The 13,266-nt window shown below is 33.8% G+C and overlaps 1 protein-coding gene across 1 annotated transcript in view; it reads left to right on the forward strand.

The window, feature by feature from the left end:
- PAN3 (poly(A) specific ribonuclease subunit PAN3) overlaps positions 1-13,266 on the forward strand; it is a 140,409-nt gene that overhangs the window by 32,878 nt on the left and 94,265 nt on the right. Inside the window, exon 5 of the mRNA XM_059378238.1 lies at positions 11,689-11,850. Coding sequence (XP_059234221.1) covers positions 11,689-11,850 — 162 coding nt within the window. The remainder of the gene's footprint in view (positions 1-11,688; positions 11,851-13,266) is intronic.

A 13,266-nucleotide genomic window follows, 5' to 3' on the forward strand; every position in this document is an offset into this window, starting at 1 on the left:
AGTATTAATTTAAATATGATGATTGCTAAATACCAGAGAATTTTCTAGATGTAGAAGCATTTATGGTGAAAAGTTGTTTTGAGTTGGGGTTTTTTGAAGTTGAGGAATATGTTGTGGCAAATACTGAGAAGGTATTGCTTGATTATTGAGAGTTAGGATCATCAGCAACTTTTAAAATTCTCTGTATCATAGATGAGCTAAGAGATGATGACTGAGGACCTTGCATCTATAGGAACTAGTTGAAGTAAAATATGGGATGTGAAAAACAGTATTAAACAGGTTCATAGCCATTTGTCTGGGTTGCTTTATTGTTGCTAGATGTGTGACAAACTTCCTGAAGAGTTGTGTACTGAGAAGATATGCATTAGGGCAGTACTGCTCATGTGCAGGGATCGGGGCTAGTCCCTCAAGTATTTGTGACCTGTATGTAGGGAGGTAAGTTAAAATACTGAAAGTAGATTTTTAGAAACTTCTATAATAATCTGATAATTTGATACTGTAGCATCCAAATATGTGCTTATTTTTCTAATAACTCACTTTTACTTTATAAAATATACAACCACAATATTTAGGAAATTATTATTGAATCTTCATGGTATTTCACAACTGATGTTTGAGAAGCACTGATTTTTTTTTTCTACATTAGACATATTTAATATTATAGATAGGGAAAGTAACTAGTGTTTGAAAATGTGTAAAATTATTGTTGGCCAAGAGTGGCAGTAGAAGAAATTAAATCATAGCTGTGTACTCTGTGGGAGGGTTAAGTCCCCCAAAATGCTGGAGACAGAGTTTTGATGAAAATGAGAGCTAATATATTTGAGAGTAATACATGAGGAAACCTAAACAGCCGAATAGATGATGCTGTGATCTGGCCTGGTGGAAAAAGAGGTGAGAGTCATCCTGAATCATAACTGTGATCTAGAGAACAGTACAGTTTTGGGTAAGACTCCTTTGGGAAGAAAGTATCTTTATAACAAAGTTAGGTATTGAAATACAGATATGTATAAATGAAGTGAATCAGTACTATGACATCTCAGTAGATATTCTTGCTATGCTGTGAATTTTTATGCAGGGTGACCACAAATGATTGAGACATGTCCTAAGCAGAGTGAGAAGCCCTCAAAATTTGTATTTGGCATTATTGGCTTTCTCTTGTATACCTTTCTTAGCCTCTCTTTGCCTTCTTTTGTAAGCCATCGAGAGTTCTTTTCCTATTCAGCACCACCCCTCCCCACCATCCCTTACCCACTACCCCCATTAAAGCAAAAGGGCTCTGGTGCCTGTCATTTATACTTGTTTTAGTTGTACTTTACTGTGATGTTACAATCAATATACAGCTTTGCCTGGATATTTGCGCTCCATTTCTAGTATTGGGATAACAGATTTTCACTTTAGTAAATTTTTAACATTTTAATAACAAGTTAAAGTCTTTAGACTTAGGGGACAAAGATTTGTGATGTATCCTGTTTATTTCTTCTGTTCTTGATTTTAAAACTGTTAGGATGAGGGAAGTGGAACCAGGTGGGACCAAGGGATTTGGCTTATTTGCTGTTGGTTTATTTGTGAGGAGATGTAGGTTTTAGAGGTTCAGTTCTAGATTATTCTGCTTGAGGTCAAAGTTCACTAACTAAAGTTTAATTTAGTTAAACTTTCTCTGCTTCCTTCCATGTTTTATCTCAGTTTGGAACCTCCTTCCCACTGTGTTCTACCTCAAGATTATATGTTCCTCTTTCAGCCATCTTTATTACAAAATTTACTGGTGATATATATTGTATTTTCTGATTAATTTGACATTTAAGTTTTTTCTTATAACAATTCGGTTGTCATGTCTTCAAAAGATGACTTTCACACTGTTTCTACTCTTGAGAACAAAATATGGAGTAACAAGGAACGTGGAGAGTATTTATGGTAGGGCTCTTTTCTGGAGAAAGCTAAACTAGATTTGGAGAAATTAGTAGAATTATGACAGGCATAATTTGGAATGTAAATCCTTTCTTAATTCTTCTGATGGGTTAGGTTTATTTTGGAACATCAAGTCAAGTATTGATCTCAGGAAAAATAAAAAGTGAGGAGAAAATGGAGAAGATAGTGAACAATAACTGAAATCTTAATGGAAATTGCAGTATAAAACTAAACTTATAAAACCACAGTGTTTGAACTTTTTTGTATATGTTCTCAAATACTGTTTTACTTAGTGTTTAGATTTGCAGGTCAGCCATATCAGTATCATTTACCTATGAGTATTGTGCAAGTCATGTTTCTATGTAAAATTGTGTTTAGAATTACAAATTAAACAGAGCTGTTCTTCTTTCACTGGAGTAGGCTGAGCCTCCATTCATCTCCATTTGCCGTGCTGTGGGAAGGTGTACTATCCCAACTTAAACCAGATGTAGTGGGTTGTAGATTTAGAGCTAACATATGGGTCCATATGGGGATTGTTTGAGTCGTTGGAGTCCAGATTCCTATAGTCAGGGAAGCACCCTTGGTTATTGTTTATAGCTTGCTCAGAGCCCCTTCGAGAATTTTTATTTCTCTCAAACACAAGGAATAATAATAATCTAGCAGTATTGAAAAATGGTTAAAGTTTTAGGGTTTGGAGTTGGATGCCAGGAGTCTGAATCTCCATTTCTTCACTGATTATCATTGTGTCTTTAAGCTTAGTTAAACCTTTCTTTCTTCGTTCACAAGATGAGAATAATAACAATACCTTGTGCCTACTATGTGGAGTTGTTACAAGGACTAAATGAAATGCATTTCCTGGGTAGAAATGCCCAGTAAATGGTGGTTCTCATTATAGTAATACATGGTATTAGCCAGACCTTTCTAGCCTTATTTGGAAATTGTTGACTGTTGTTAAATAAATAAATACCGTTGCTGCCCACTCTGGATCAGGCGTGTTATAACTGCCCCCTGGAGAAGTCGTTCTCTTATAGCTGCTCTGAGGATGTCTGTCTTTTCTTTGAGGTGCTCTGTCCTCTCCTCCTCCAGCATTTCTTTTTTGCTTCCTCCTCACATAGCTGTTAACTTCTCAAACATGTGCTTTAAATTTGGTGAAAAGCTATCTGGAGAGTTCTCATGATGTACTGGCAGACGGATAGAAATTTGATTTTATTCATATCGATAATGATTTTCTGTATCTGTTCCAGGTAATATGGTGAACTTAAGTAATTCTTTAATAAATTAATGTTTTATATTACTTAATCTCCCCAGCAGGTCTTTGAGAGAGATTATTTGAGAAATGGAAATTTTGGGAGATCAAGTAATTTATGAAGAATGATATAGATAATTATTTACATTTCAGAGAAAACAAAAAGTCTTTAGGGCAATATGAGAGATAAAATGAGTCTTAGATACAGTGAGAAACAGGTAGTGGAAACAGGCTACTGGTAATATGCAAGAGAGGAATAAAACATTGACCTTAAGCTTGTTTCTTTTTCCGTTTATGTGATTATCTCAGTAAAAATTTCCATAAGCACAGTTTCTAGGGAAAGAGTATACAATTAAACTTTTGATATTTGACTTAACTTTTTAGAAATGTTGCACATGTTTATATTCCTATTCATAGATGGCGATTTTCCTAGAGCCTTGAAAACACAGAGATGTGAAATCCTTTCACATCTCTGTCATTGTATAAGGCAAAAAAACCCCTCATTGTTTAAATTTAATTTCTGGTGCTGTTGAACTTCTCATTTATTAATTGGCTATTGGTGTTTCTTTGTTTCTTTAATGTCTTTTGCTCATTTTTCTGTTTGGCTATTTTTAAATTCATTGTAAGCTCTGTGTGTGTTAGAGATTTAAACCTCTTCTATCAGATGTTTCAATTCTCCCCATTTTGTTTTTGGTCTTGAATTTCATAACGGATTTATGCTGTCACTTTTGAAATGCCACACTTACTCTGATGATCTCTTATTAAGTACATTTAAAAAGAATAAAATATTAAGCTCATTTCGTTAAAATAACATAATTCTCTATTTGCTGAGTCAGTGATTTTAAATTGAAGGGACTGTCAATGTTCTCATGTAATTTGAATCTACTGTCATTTTTATTGCTAAATGATCGATAGTAATTAACTTCCCTTAGCAAATGAATATGTTCTCAATCTTCTCTGCATTTTAATTGTCAAATTTAAATTTCACTTTCTATTGCTTTTACCTCAGTCTTAATCTTTTCTTTGAAATGCTGCACAAGTAACATTAGGTTCAAACTTGTTTAGAAATATGATAGCTCCTAGAGAAAAGGGCTCAACTTTGAAAGAGTTAATTTTGTTTTCCTACTGAATAAAAAGTACTCCAGGCTGGATTTCCAAGATTGTGTTGAGATAGAGATATGCTTTGGAAAGAATAGATTAAATTTTGTTGTAACAAATCAGGAGTTCAACCTTGTACTACTTTGTGTATTTTAGTTTAATTGGTACTTTGTGTGCAGTGACCACTTCGCTTTTCTTGAGTCAAGAAAGAATCTTGTTCTATTGACTGGAATTTGTTCTATTGACTGATTATAAAAGATCTCATGGCAGATCTTTGTTTTAGAGGTTTTTTTTTTTTTTTAAGAGATGTGTGGTGGTTTGGTGTTTGATACTTAACCATATTTAAATGTGTGAACTGAATGAAGCAGCATGCCTTTTCTGTACAATATATAATTGTATAGTCCTTATTTTGTTTTAGCTTTGGGCATTTTGGCTTGCCTAATCCAGCTTGATAAAATGATGGTGCATATACTACTTGGATTTAGGAACTAGTAGCTCACTCTGAGATTGTGTGGTTGGCTTTTTACTTTTCTCTGATCATTGTATTTACAAAGTGGAGTAGCTGATTTTAATAGCTTGGCATTACTGGTGGCTATCTGTTTTCCTACGAAGTAGGGGTCTGTAATGAATTCATAAAGGTGAGTTTAGAATTCTTAGCACAAACATGCTAGCCGAAGTTTTGGCTAAATTTAACCCAAACTGTGTAATTTCTCCAACTCTGTTTAATTCCCAGTATTTTTTTCCTTGCATTTTGAAAATGGGTACAGGGAGCTGCTTAATTTTATTTCTTTGAATGGAGCCTCTGTAGCTCTTGTTTCTTACTGATAACCATCTATGCCAGTTAGATTCAAAGAGAGATTGATTCATTTAGAAATTGGTATTTGGTCATTTTAGGATTGCTAGTATAATGTAAGAGTGAAATATGTTTAGGAATGTTATAGAATATGGAACAGCTTTCTTCAGACTGGAGGCAGAGTATCATGTAAGAGTACAAACTCCAGGGCCGGATGTTGTATTAGTTGTGAGATTATAGGCAAGTTATTTTAACTTCTTCTAAGCCTCACTTTTCTCATCAGTAAAGTTGGTTCTACAATTGTGCCAGTCTCACAGAATTATGATGATTAATACCATAATGGGTAAAAAGTGCTTGGCATAGTGCCCTGTGCTTATTAAATGGTAGTTCCAGTCTTGACTGCTTATGATTCTGTAGTTTTAAAATGTGTTTATCTGTTTCTGAATGTGTGTGAGATTTACTTTTGATTAACCACTACCTTACTTTAAGTTCAATTATAGCAGGGTATATTAGAGTATATTAGTAATACCAAGTATATATATTATTTAGCAGATCTGAAGATCCTCTGTTACATTTTAAGATTGAATTTAACCAAGGGTACACATATAAATACATAAAAAGGGAACCTTTTGCTAACAAGCAAATAGGCATTTTAGCATGATCTTTGGTTTTGATAAGGTACTGAAACACATTATAAAAACTTAAAATTGTTACAGTTGATTGTTGTGGAAATAAGGTTCATGACTTAAAAAAAACAACTTTACTCATGTTCACTTAAAATGATTTTTTGTCATGGTATTTTATTTATCTACATTTTATATTCTAGTTCCATTCTAAAGCAATAGAATGAAAGAAGTTGCAGTTTGGTGTTCTAGTTCTTTCGAAACTTAGTAAGAGTATTCCAACTGATCTTGATTTTGTTGGAGTAGAACTCCATTGTAATATTGAGGTTTTAAGGACAAAAGTAGTGACTGCTTTGTAGGCTTTCTTAAATTTATGCAGATAATATTGGGGGACTGATTCATAGTAGAGCTTAAAAATGTGTTTGCATATGTATGTAAATCCTTTTTTGTTTTATTTGATATCATGTAGATCAATTTTTACTTAGCAGCATCTTCTGTTTTCATCCTGTCATCCTGTGCATTGATTCCACAAATTAAAAGTTCTTTTTCATTTACAGATGTTTACCTGCCCCTGAGTCTTAACAGTGAGCCTGTTTCTCGATAGACTGACTTGTCTGTTGCATCCTACTCTTGTTTTTATTTGAACAATGAAAACTTAAGGAGTCCAATCTGTTTTCACAAAAAGCCCATAATTAATAATTAATTGACAAGACAAAATACAATATAATCTTTGCAGCTGGCTTGCTGTGTTTCTGACTCTAAGTCTTTTACCTATGGAGAAAATGATTGGAGCCCACGCTACAGTGACTTGTAGGTCTGGGTTTACTGTTTTAAATTAATTAGGTGTAGGAGCCTTTAAGATCCAGGTAACAAATTAGGTAGAGGTATATAGTTCCCTATCCTGATGACTATATGAAAATTTATTTGATTTAGAAATTGAAGTGTTTTATTGTTTGGGGTCTGTTTTTTCCCAGTGACTTTAGATTAACCACTGAATTAATGGAATTACAGTCTCATATTTAGTTCTCATAATTATAAATATGCTAAAATGCCAAGGCATTTAATTAATTGAGGGAAGACCATTGTGAGTTAGAAGAGGTGATGAAAGAAATGCAGGTTTATTTTCAAATGAGTATGTAGTAGATTCTAGACCAGAGGTTTCTATTAGTGGACCTAAGACCATCAAGAGTGGCAGGAGGTAGGTTGCTGAGTTACTATAGCAAAAGTTAATGATTTTATGTAACTGTTAAGCATTATCTGAAAGAAGATAATTCATATTTTAGTATATGTGCTGCTGAAGCAAGCACTGAAAGAAGATAATTCATATATATGTACCACTGTTTTTAAGTATATGGAGCAGTTTTGACTAATAAAATGAAAATCATCCAAAAATGTCATTCACAGTAACTTTAAATCATCATTCATTGTTTCAGAGTATAAAGGGTGAAAGCACAATGGTGTTTTTGACGTTCAGAAACAGTTTTTAAATTTCAGGGTATTGGAAACTTTTTGTACTAGGATAACAATTTGATTTCTAGTTTATTACTAGTTAGATGACGTATAACTACATATGGCTGGTAATATGAAATGTTGTTTTGCAGTTGTACCAAAAGAATTGTGCACTGAAAAATTGGTCTGTTACTTGGTAGCTTTAACTACATTTTCTATTATAAGCATGTTATTTATAGATTTTTCTTTGGCTTGACTGAAATTTCAGAAGAGAATATATCTTAGCTTTGTATTTCTAGGAAGAAGGGCATAGAACCTTATGCTGAAATGTTGACTGAATGAATATGTGAAAAAATGTGCATACATTTAAGAGTTTTGAACTCAAACAGTCCTAAAAATTAGCTTTTACTGTTTGTTCTTTTTTCGACATAGAGACTTACCTCAGTTGTAAGGAATGAAGGTGGACTTCTTTTAGACCTAAACCATTGGAAATGGCTTTTACGAACCAGGGCAAGAAATTTTGAAGAGCCAGGGCTCTGGGGGCTGCATGTGTAATGGTCTTGAAGTTCTTGAAGGCTCTAAGTATCTGGGTCAAGCTTTATGGATTTGGGATGTTGAACTATTGAATTTCTCTCTTTTTATTTCAGGGAGTGGCTTCAGTTTCTGTCTGGACCAGTAGTTGTTTCTTATCTAGGTTATTTCTGTGACATTCTCTGAAACTTCACTCCTCAAAGTGTGGTCACCAGATAAGCAGTACTAGCAGTCTTGGGAGCCTTTTAGAAATGTAGAGTCAGGCTTCACTCTAGACCCACTAAATCAGAATCTTTATTTTAGTAACATCTTGAGAAGATTCATGGGTTCATTATAGTTTAAATATGGAAGGATCCTTGAATACTTTTGTTCAGATCTAACCTGTTGTTTTATTTTTTAAATGCTCAGTATAAAGGGTAAAACTATTTTCATCTTCTGTCTTATTGTACTGTTTATTTAGATTTTGTGAAGAATGATAAAAATTCACTCTTAGAGTAAATCTTGAGACTTAAAGTAAAAATTTTGTAACTAGAGGGGAGGAAGGGGGAGATAAGGAGGAACACTTTCAGGCCCTGCTGTATATTTTCTACAGGAACAAAAAGAGATGGGAATTTTGATGTACAATATTGACTTACTAGGAGGTGGGGTATAAAGCTGGTTATTTACCAATAGGACAGGACATTTACAAATGCTTGCATTCCATAAGTGGAATTCCATAGAGGGGCAAGGCTATCAAGAATAGAGGATCAACAAGAGGACATACCTGTTTTTTTAACTCTCACATTTTCAAGATTGGTCTAGGAAAGAATTACTAGAAGCTAAGGAAAAGGGAAGAGGGATGTTGCTTTTGTTTGCTCGGGAGTAGAGGGTTTATTTTAAAGATCTCAAGAATTTTAGGGTAATAACTTTAGGGGTGAACATTTTCCATAAAATTTTGTTTGTTCCTTTTATTTCTTCCTCTTCTATTTGACTTCTCTGATTTCCTTAGCCCCCACTTTCAATCACCTATAGTTGTTATTAACCTAGCAGTTCTCTCCGCAACCAGTCTTTATTAGGTCTATTCCCATTTCAGTTCCCTTGAGTTCACATCCTTCACCTACACCAGTGATTCTGAAATGGGGGCAGTTTTGTTTCCCCATGACGTTGAAGATGTATTTGGTTGTCACATCTGGGACTGTGGTGCTACTAGCATCTAGAGGTTAAAGGTCAGGGATGCTGCTAAACATGCTACAGTGCACAAAACTGCCTCCATGACAAAGAATTATCGAAAGTCTGTAGTGCTTATAGAGTTGAGAAACTCTAACCTTGATTACTGTCAGAGTCCACAAATTTTTATGCCTGTTTCCACTTTAATTTTCATTCAGAAGCTTTTAAGAGTTCCCATTGCCCATGGAATGAAATGTAATTGCCCATGGAATGAAGTCTGAAGTCCTTGGTGTAGGCTATAGAACAGTTTTTTCATTGCTTTGAAGACTCATCTTTTTGCTCTCCAAGGGTAGCCCTCTCTAAAGGGCCGATTGAATACTTGGGGTTTTCGCTTAACACCATAGTGCCTCTACATACACGTTTTTCCAAGCCTACAGTACCTCTCCCACCTACTTCCTCCATCTAGGTGCACTTACTTCTTCTTCAGAGTTGCATTCACCTTCTCTGTGAACTCTTTGTCTCTGCCCTATGGTACCTTAATTATATATGCATTCTTTATATCACAGTATGTTCTGTTTGCATGATTTTGTTTCCTACTACATTATATTCTCTTTGAGGGAAAGGTGTGTGTTTTATTTAACATATTTAGAACAATTCCTGATACACAGTAGTCTCTTAGATTTTTAGTTGAACATACATTTTTTTTCCTTCAAGGGATAAATAATAGGGTAGTTTGGAAATTAGTTTATAGTTGAGATTTTACTCTAATTTTTGTCTTGTGCAGTAATATGTACTCTTTTTGCCTCACCTTCATGCTTTCTATTTCTGCTATCCCTTTTCAGATGTCATTTTGCCTTCCATTGCTTATGATGGTAATTTAAATGGTATTGATATCTTAGGTCTTTTCATTCAGTATCACATAGAAGGTTGTACTTTTGGATTAGATTTTAATCTCTGACTAGTTATCGAAGAAAGTTAAATCTATAGTGGCATATGTTTGGGGATCTCTTCCACCTAAGAGGGAAGGCATTAGGCTAATTATAGGTTTTTGAGGGTTGGGGTGGAGAGAAAGTAGTGAATTCTTCTTTGGAAAAATGAGCTGTTGGGGAGGGAGAATGCTACAGTGGATTTATTTAAATACTTTTTTCTACATTGCTTAGTATACTACTGTAAGAAGATAAATTGTGCTATTGTAATAACCAGCTCAAAGCAGGTCTGCATTTGTGAAGGATCTGAATAACAGAAGACCATTTAACGCAATAATCTACTTGCTTTCAAATATATGACTGAAATTTAGGTGCCCTTGTAGAAATCCTATTTGATAGGTTATTTTGTTTAAATAAATACCCTTTGATGTGTTGGAACTTTCCTAATAGTTAAGATATTCTTTAGCCCAGACATTTTCTAAAATACAAAATTTAAATTTTGTAGTGTAGTAATTTTGCTGTGTATCAAAGCCTTGTAGTTGTGAGCTATATTACAAGAAATAACTTGCTTTAAAATTCTTTCATTTATAATATTGTTCTGATGGGTACATATTTATTTTCATCCATAAAAGTTGCTTGTGATATAGGCTTAAAGAGTAATTGAATTGGTACAAGAGTGCATGGAGATGGAAATATTTTAGCCTCATGGAACTTTATCCACTGCTGTAATTATTGGGATGGTAGGTAGTTTAGTTACCTTTCTTATGCAAGTTTAATTTTTTTTTTTCATCTTAAGTCAAAGACTACTAGCAGAGGTCCATTTCTGTTAGTGTCTACTTTGCATAGAATGATTTCATAGGCATTATTCGCACGGTCATTTTGAAATTTTAGAAATCAAGTGTTTTCTTCAAATTAGTTGTCTCTACTGGTCAAAATTTTATGTATTTTATATGTTTGTCTGGCTAGGGCACTTTTTTTGAAGAAAGTTAATTTTAACTATTTGCTTTATCAGACTTATGACAGAATAGTGAGTAAACATAAGTTATTTCAGGTCTTAAACTATCTTCCCAAGAATGATTAGCATTCCTTAAAGGGAAAAATATATATACAAATTCCTATAAAGATATAATTTAATGCAAATTTGCTATAAATTAGGGAGGTAAGGTGGTGGAAACTATCATTAATTTTCACATATTAAAAAGCCCTGCCAACCACAACTAAGATTGTTTACTAACTTTATTATAATGTTTGCCAATGAGTTCATGCTTTTATTGGACAAGCTATTTAATATCAGTCTGTGTACATTACTGGTATACTCATAAGACCCATGAAAGTTGTGTTTTGTTTTTTTTTTACAAAATTTGAGCTTATTTCAACTAATACCTTAAGTTGAAAGCCCACTTAAGACATAGGGACTTGTACTTTTGCCTAATGTGCATAGAATTTTAAAAAATTTAAAAAATCCATTCCTTAGGAATTAACTGCTTCTTTTAAATGGAGGTAGTTCCTCAGCAGGAAATAAGATAGCAAAGTGGGAACAGAAAAAGACATAGTTTGGAGAATTTTTTTTTTTACCTGTATTTGGTGCCCTTTGAAGCATTTCTTCATATTGCAGTGAGAATAGGTAAGTGCCAGTGGAAAAAATTTTGCAAGGCATTTAACTTTGCTGATAAGTTAATTTCTATTCATTAAGGTTTTATAAAATCAAATTATAATGTATACTTCTAAAACATCTGTTGCTTTTTACCTATATGTTGTTTAGCCTGTTAGGACTGTGGGTTATTTTGGAGGTATGTATGGGGGGTGTTGGGAAATGGTGGGTGGTGATAAGGACATTAGAGGGAGTGTCTTAGAAATTTTACTTGTTCCCTATTCCACCATCCCTGGTATCATCTATATGTTAGTTATGTTAGTTTAGATTAGTGTGGGGGATGTTAGGAGTGGCCTGGTTTCTTTCCTTCTTTTTCCTAGCCAAGGAAGTATCGCCTGGGGATGCTGGAGGAGAGGCTAGTTCCGATGGGATCAAAGGCACGAAAAGCAAAGAACCCTATTGGCTGCCTTGCTGACAGGTGTAAATCAGGAGTACCCATCAATATGGTTTGGTGGAACAGAGTCACAGAAAACAATTTACAGGTAAAAATAATTTTATTAGACATTTTTTGAAAGTGAATATCTTGGTTGCTTTCTGTGTCTGGGTGGGATGGTGGGTGTGAGATTGAATGGTTTAGATGATATCTTTAGGTGATTTTTTTTTTTTTTTTTAATCAAAGGAAGGTTAGTGACTTGTTAACCAACTAAATGACTTTGGTGACTTTTTGAACTTTCTCTGCTTATAGTTTACTTTCCTAAAAGTATACTAAGTTTAGTTTTTCCCTTTTGGATTTTGTTAACAGATATGAGGTCAGTTATTTTAATACACAAAGTTATTCAGGGTACTGTATTAAAAAATCATTATAAAATTTATTATGGGAAACCTCATTTATACTCTGAATAACAGGAAGCTTCATATGTTTACTTTTTGTACATTTTTACTAAAAAAAATTACATGTAAACAAACTTGTTAAGTATTGGCTCTAAAACGAGCCTCAATATTATGTTGTCATAGGCACGTGCATTTTAGTCTTTGACTCTCCCTTATCAATACTGAATAATGAAAATGGACTTTGTAACTCAAAAACTATCTTTTGAGTAGGATTCTGAAGTACCTATGAAATAATTTGAATTAGATTCAGTTTTAATTTGGAGTATAATTCTCATTTTAAAAAATTGGTAACGGTAATAATATAGCTCTTAACCCAAATTTCAGTTTAGATGTAAGCAGAATATTTTTCTTCCCAAATGTTCTGAATATATGGGTCTTTTTAATGTATATTGCTAACCAAGCATCTGTAATCCCACACACATGTACCACACACAGAAAAGCTATAACAAAGTTAACAACTTGGTTATATTTCTGTCACCAGCCTTGTGTTACGAAGGGGTTCCACAATATTTTGGTCTGTTCAGTATTAATACCATAGCAATATCTTTATTGCCTTGGGCATAAAAATAAAGGAGTTAGTCCAAAAATATTGCAAAACATAGTTTCTGTCCCAAAATAAATTTTCATAGTATTTTATAAAGTAAGGGAAGCCTGGGGACAGGGAAAGGGGTCCACATCATGATACACTTAAAATTTCATTGGAAAGTTTTGACTCTGTCAATTATGAATAGCAGTGTAGTTCACTGAATTTTTGTCTTTTTAGATTGGTAGGAAAGAGATTTGATGTGGATTGTTAGAATTATTTTTCAGTTTTAATCAGAATAAATGGGGCCCTAACTGTATACGAACTGTTAAAAGTGGAACTGGAAATGCTTGTACACTGTGGGGTAAAACGGTGATAAATGCACTGGTGTATCCACTTGGCTTTTCCACAGCTGCCCGTCTTATCTTATTGTCAGCTTTTGAGGTACCTCTGTGTAGCACAGCTTGAAAAATCATTAGGTTACTGTAAGAATGCATGCTAGAAATGGTTTTATTTTTAATTAAAACAGGTTATAATAGATAAA

This window comes from Mustela nigripes, chromosome 15, assembly GCF_022355385.1.
Source record: "Mustela nigripes isolate SB6536 chromosome 15, MUSNIG.SB6536, whole genome shotgun sequence".
Lineage (NCBI taxonomy): Eukaryota > Metazoa > Chordata > Mammalia > Carnivora > Mustelidae > Mustela > Mustela nigripes.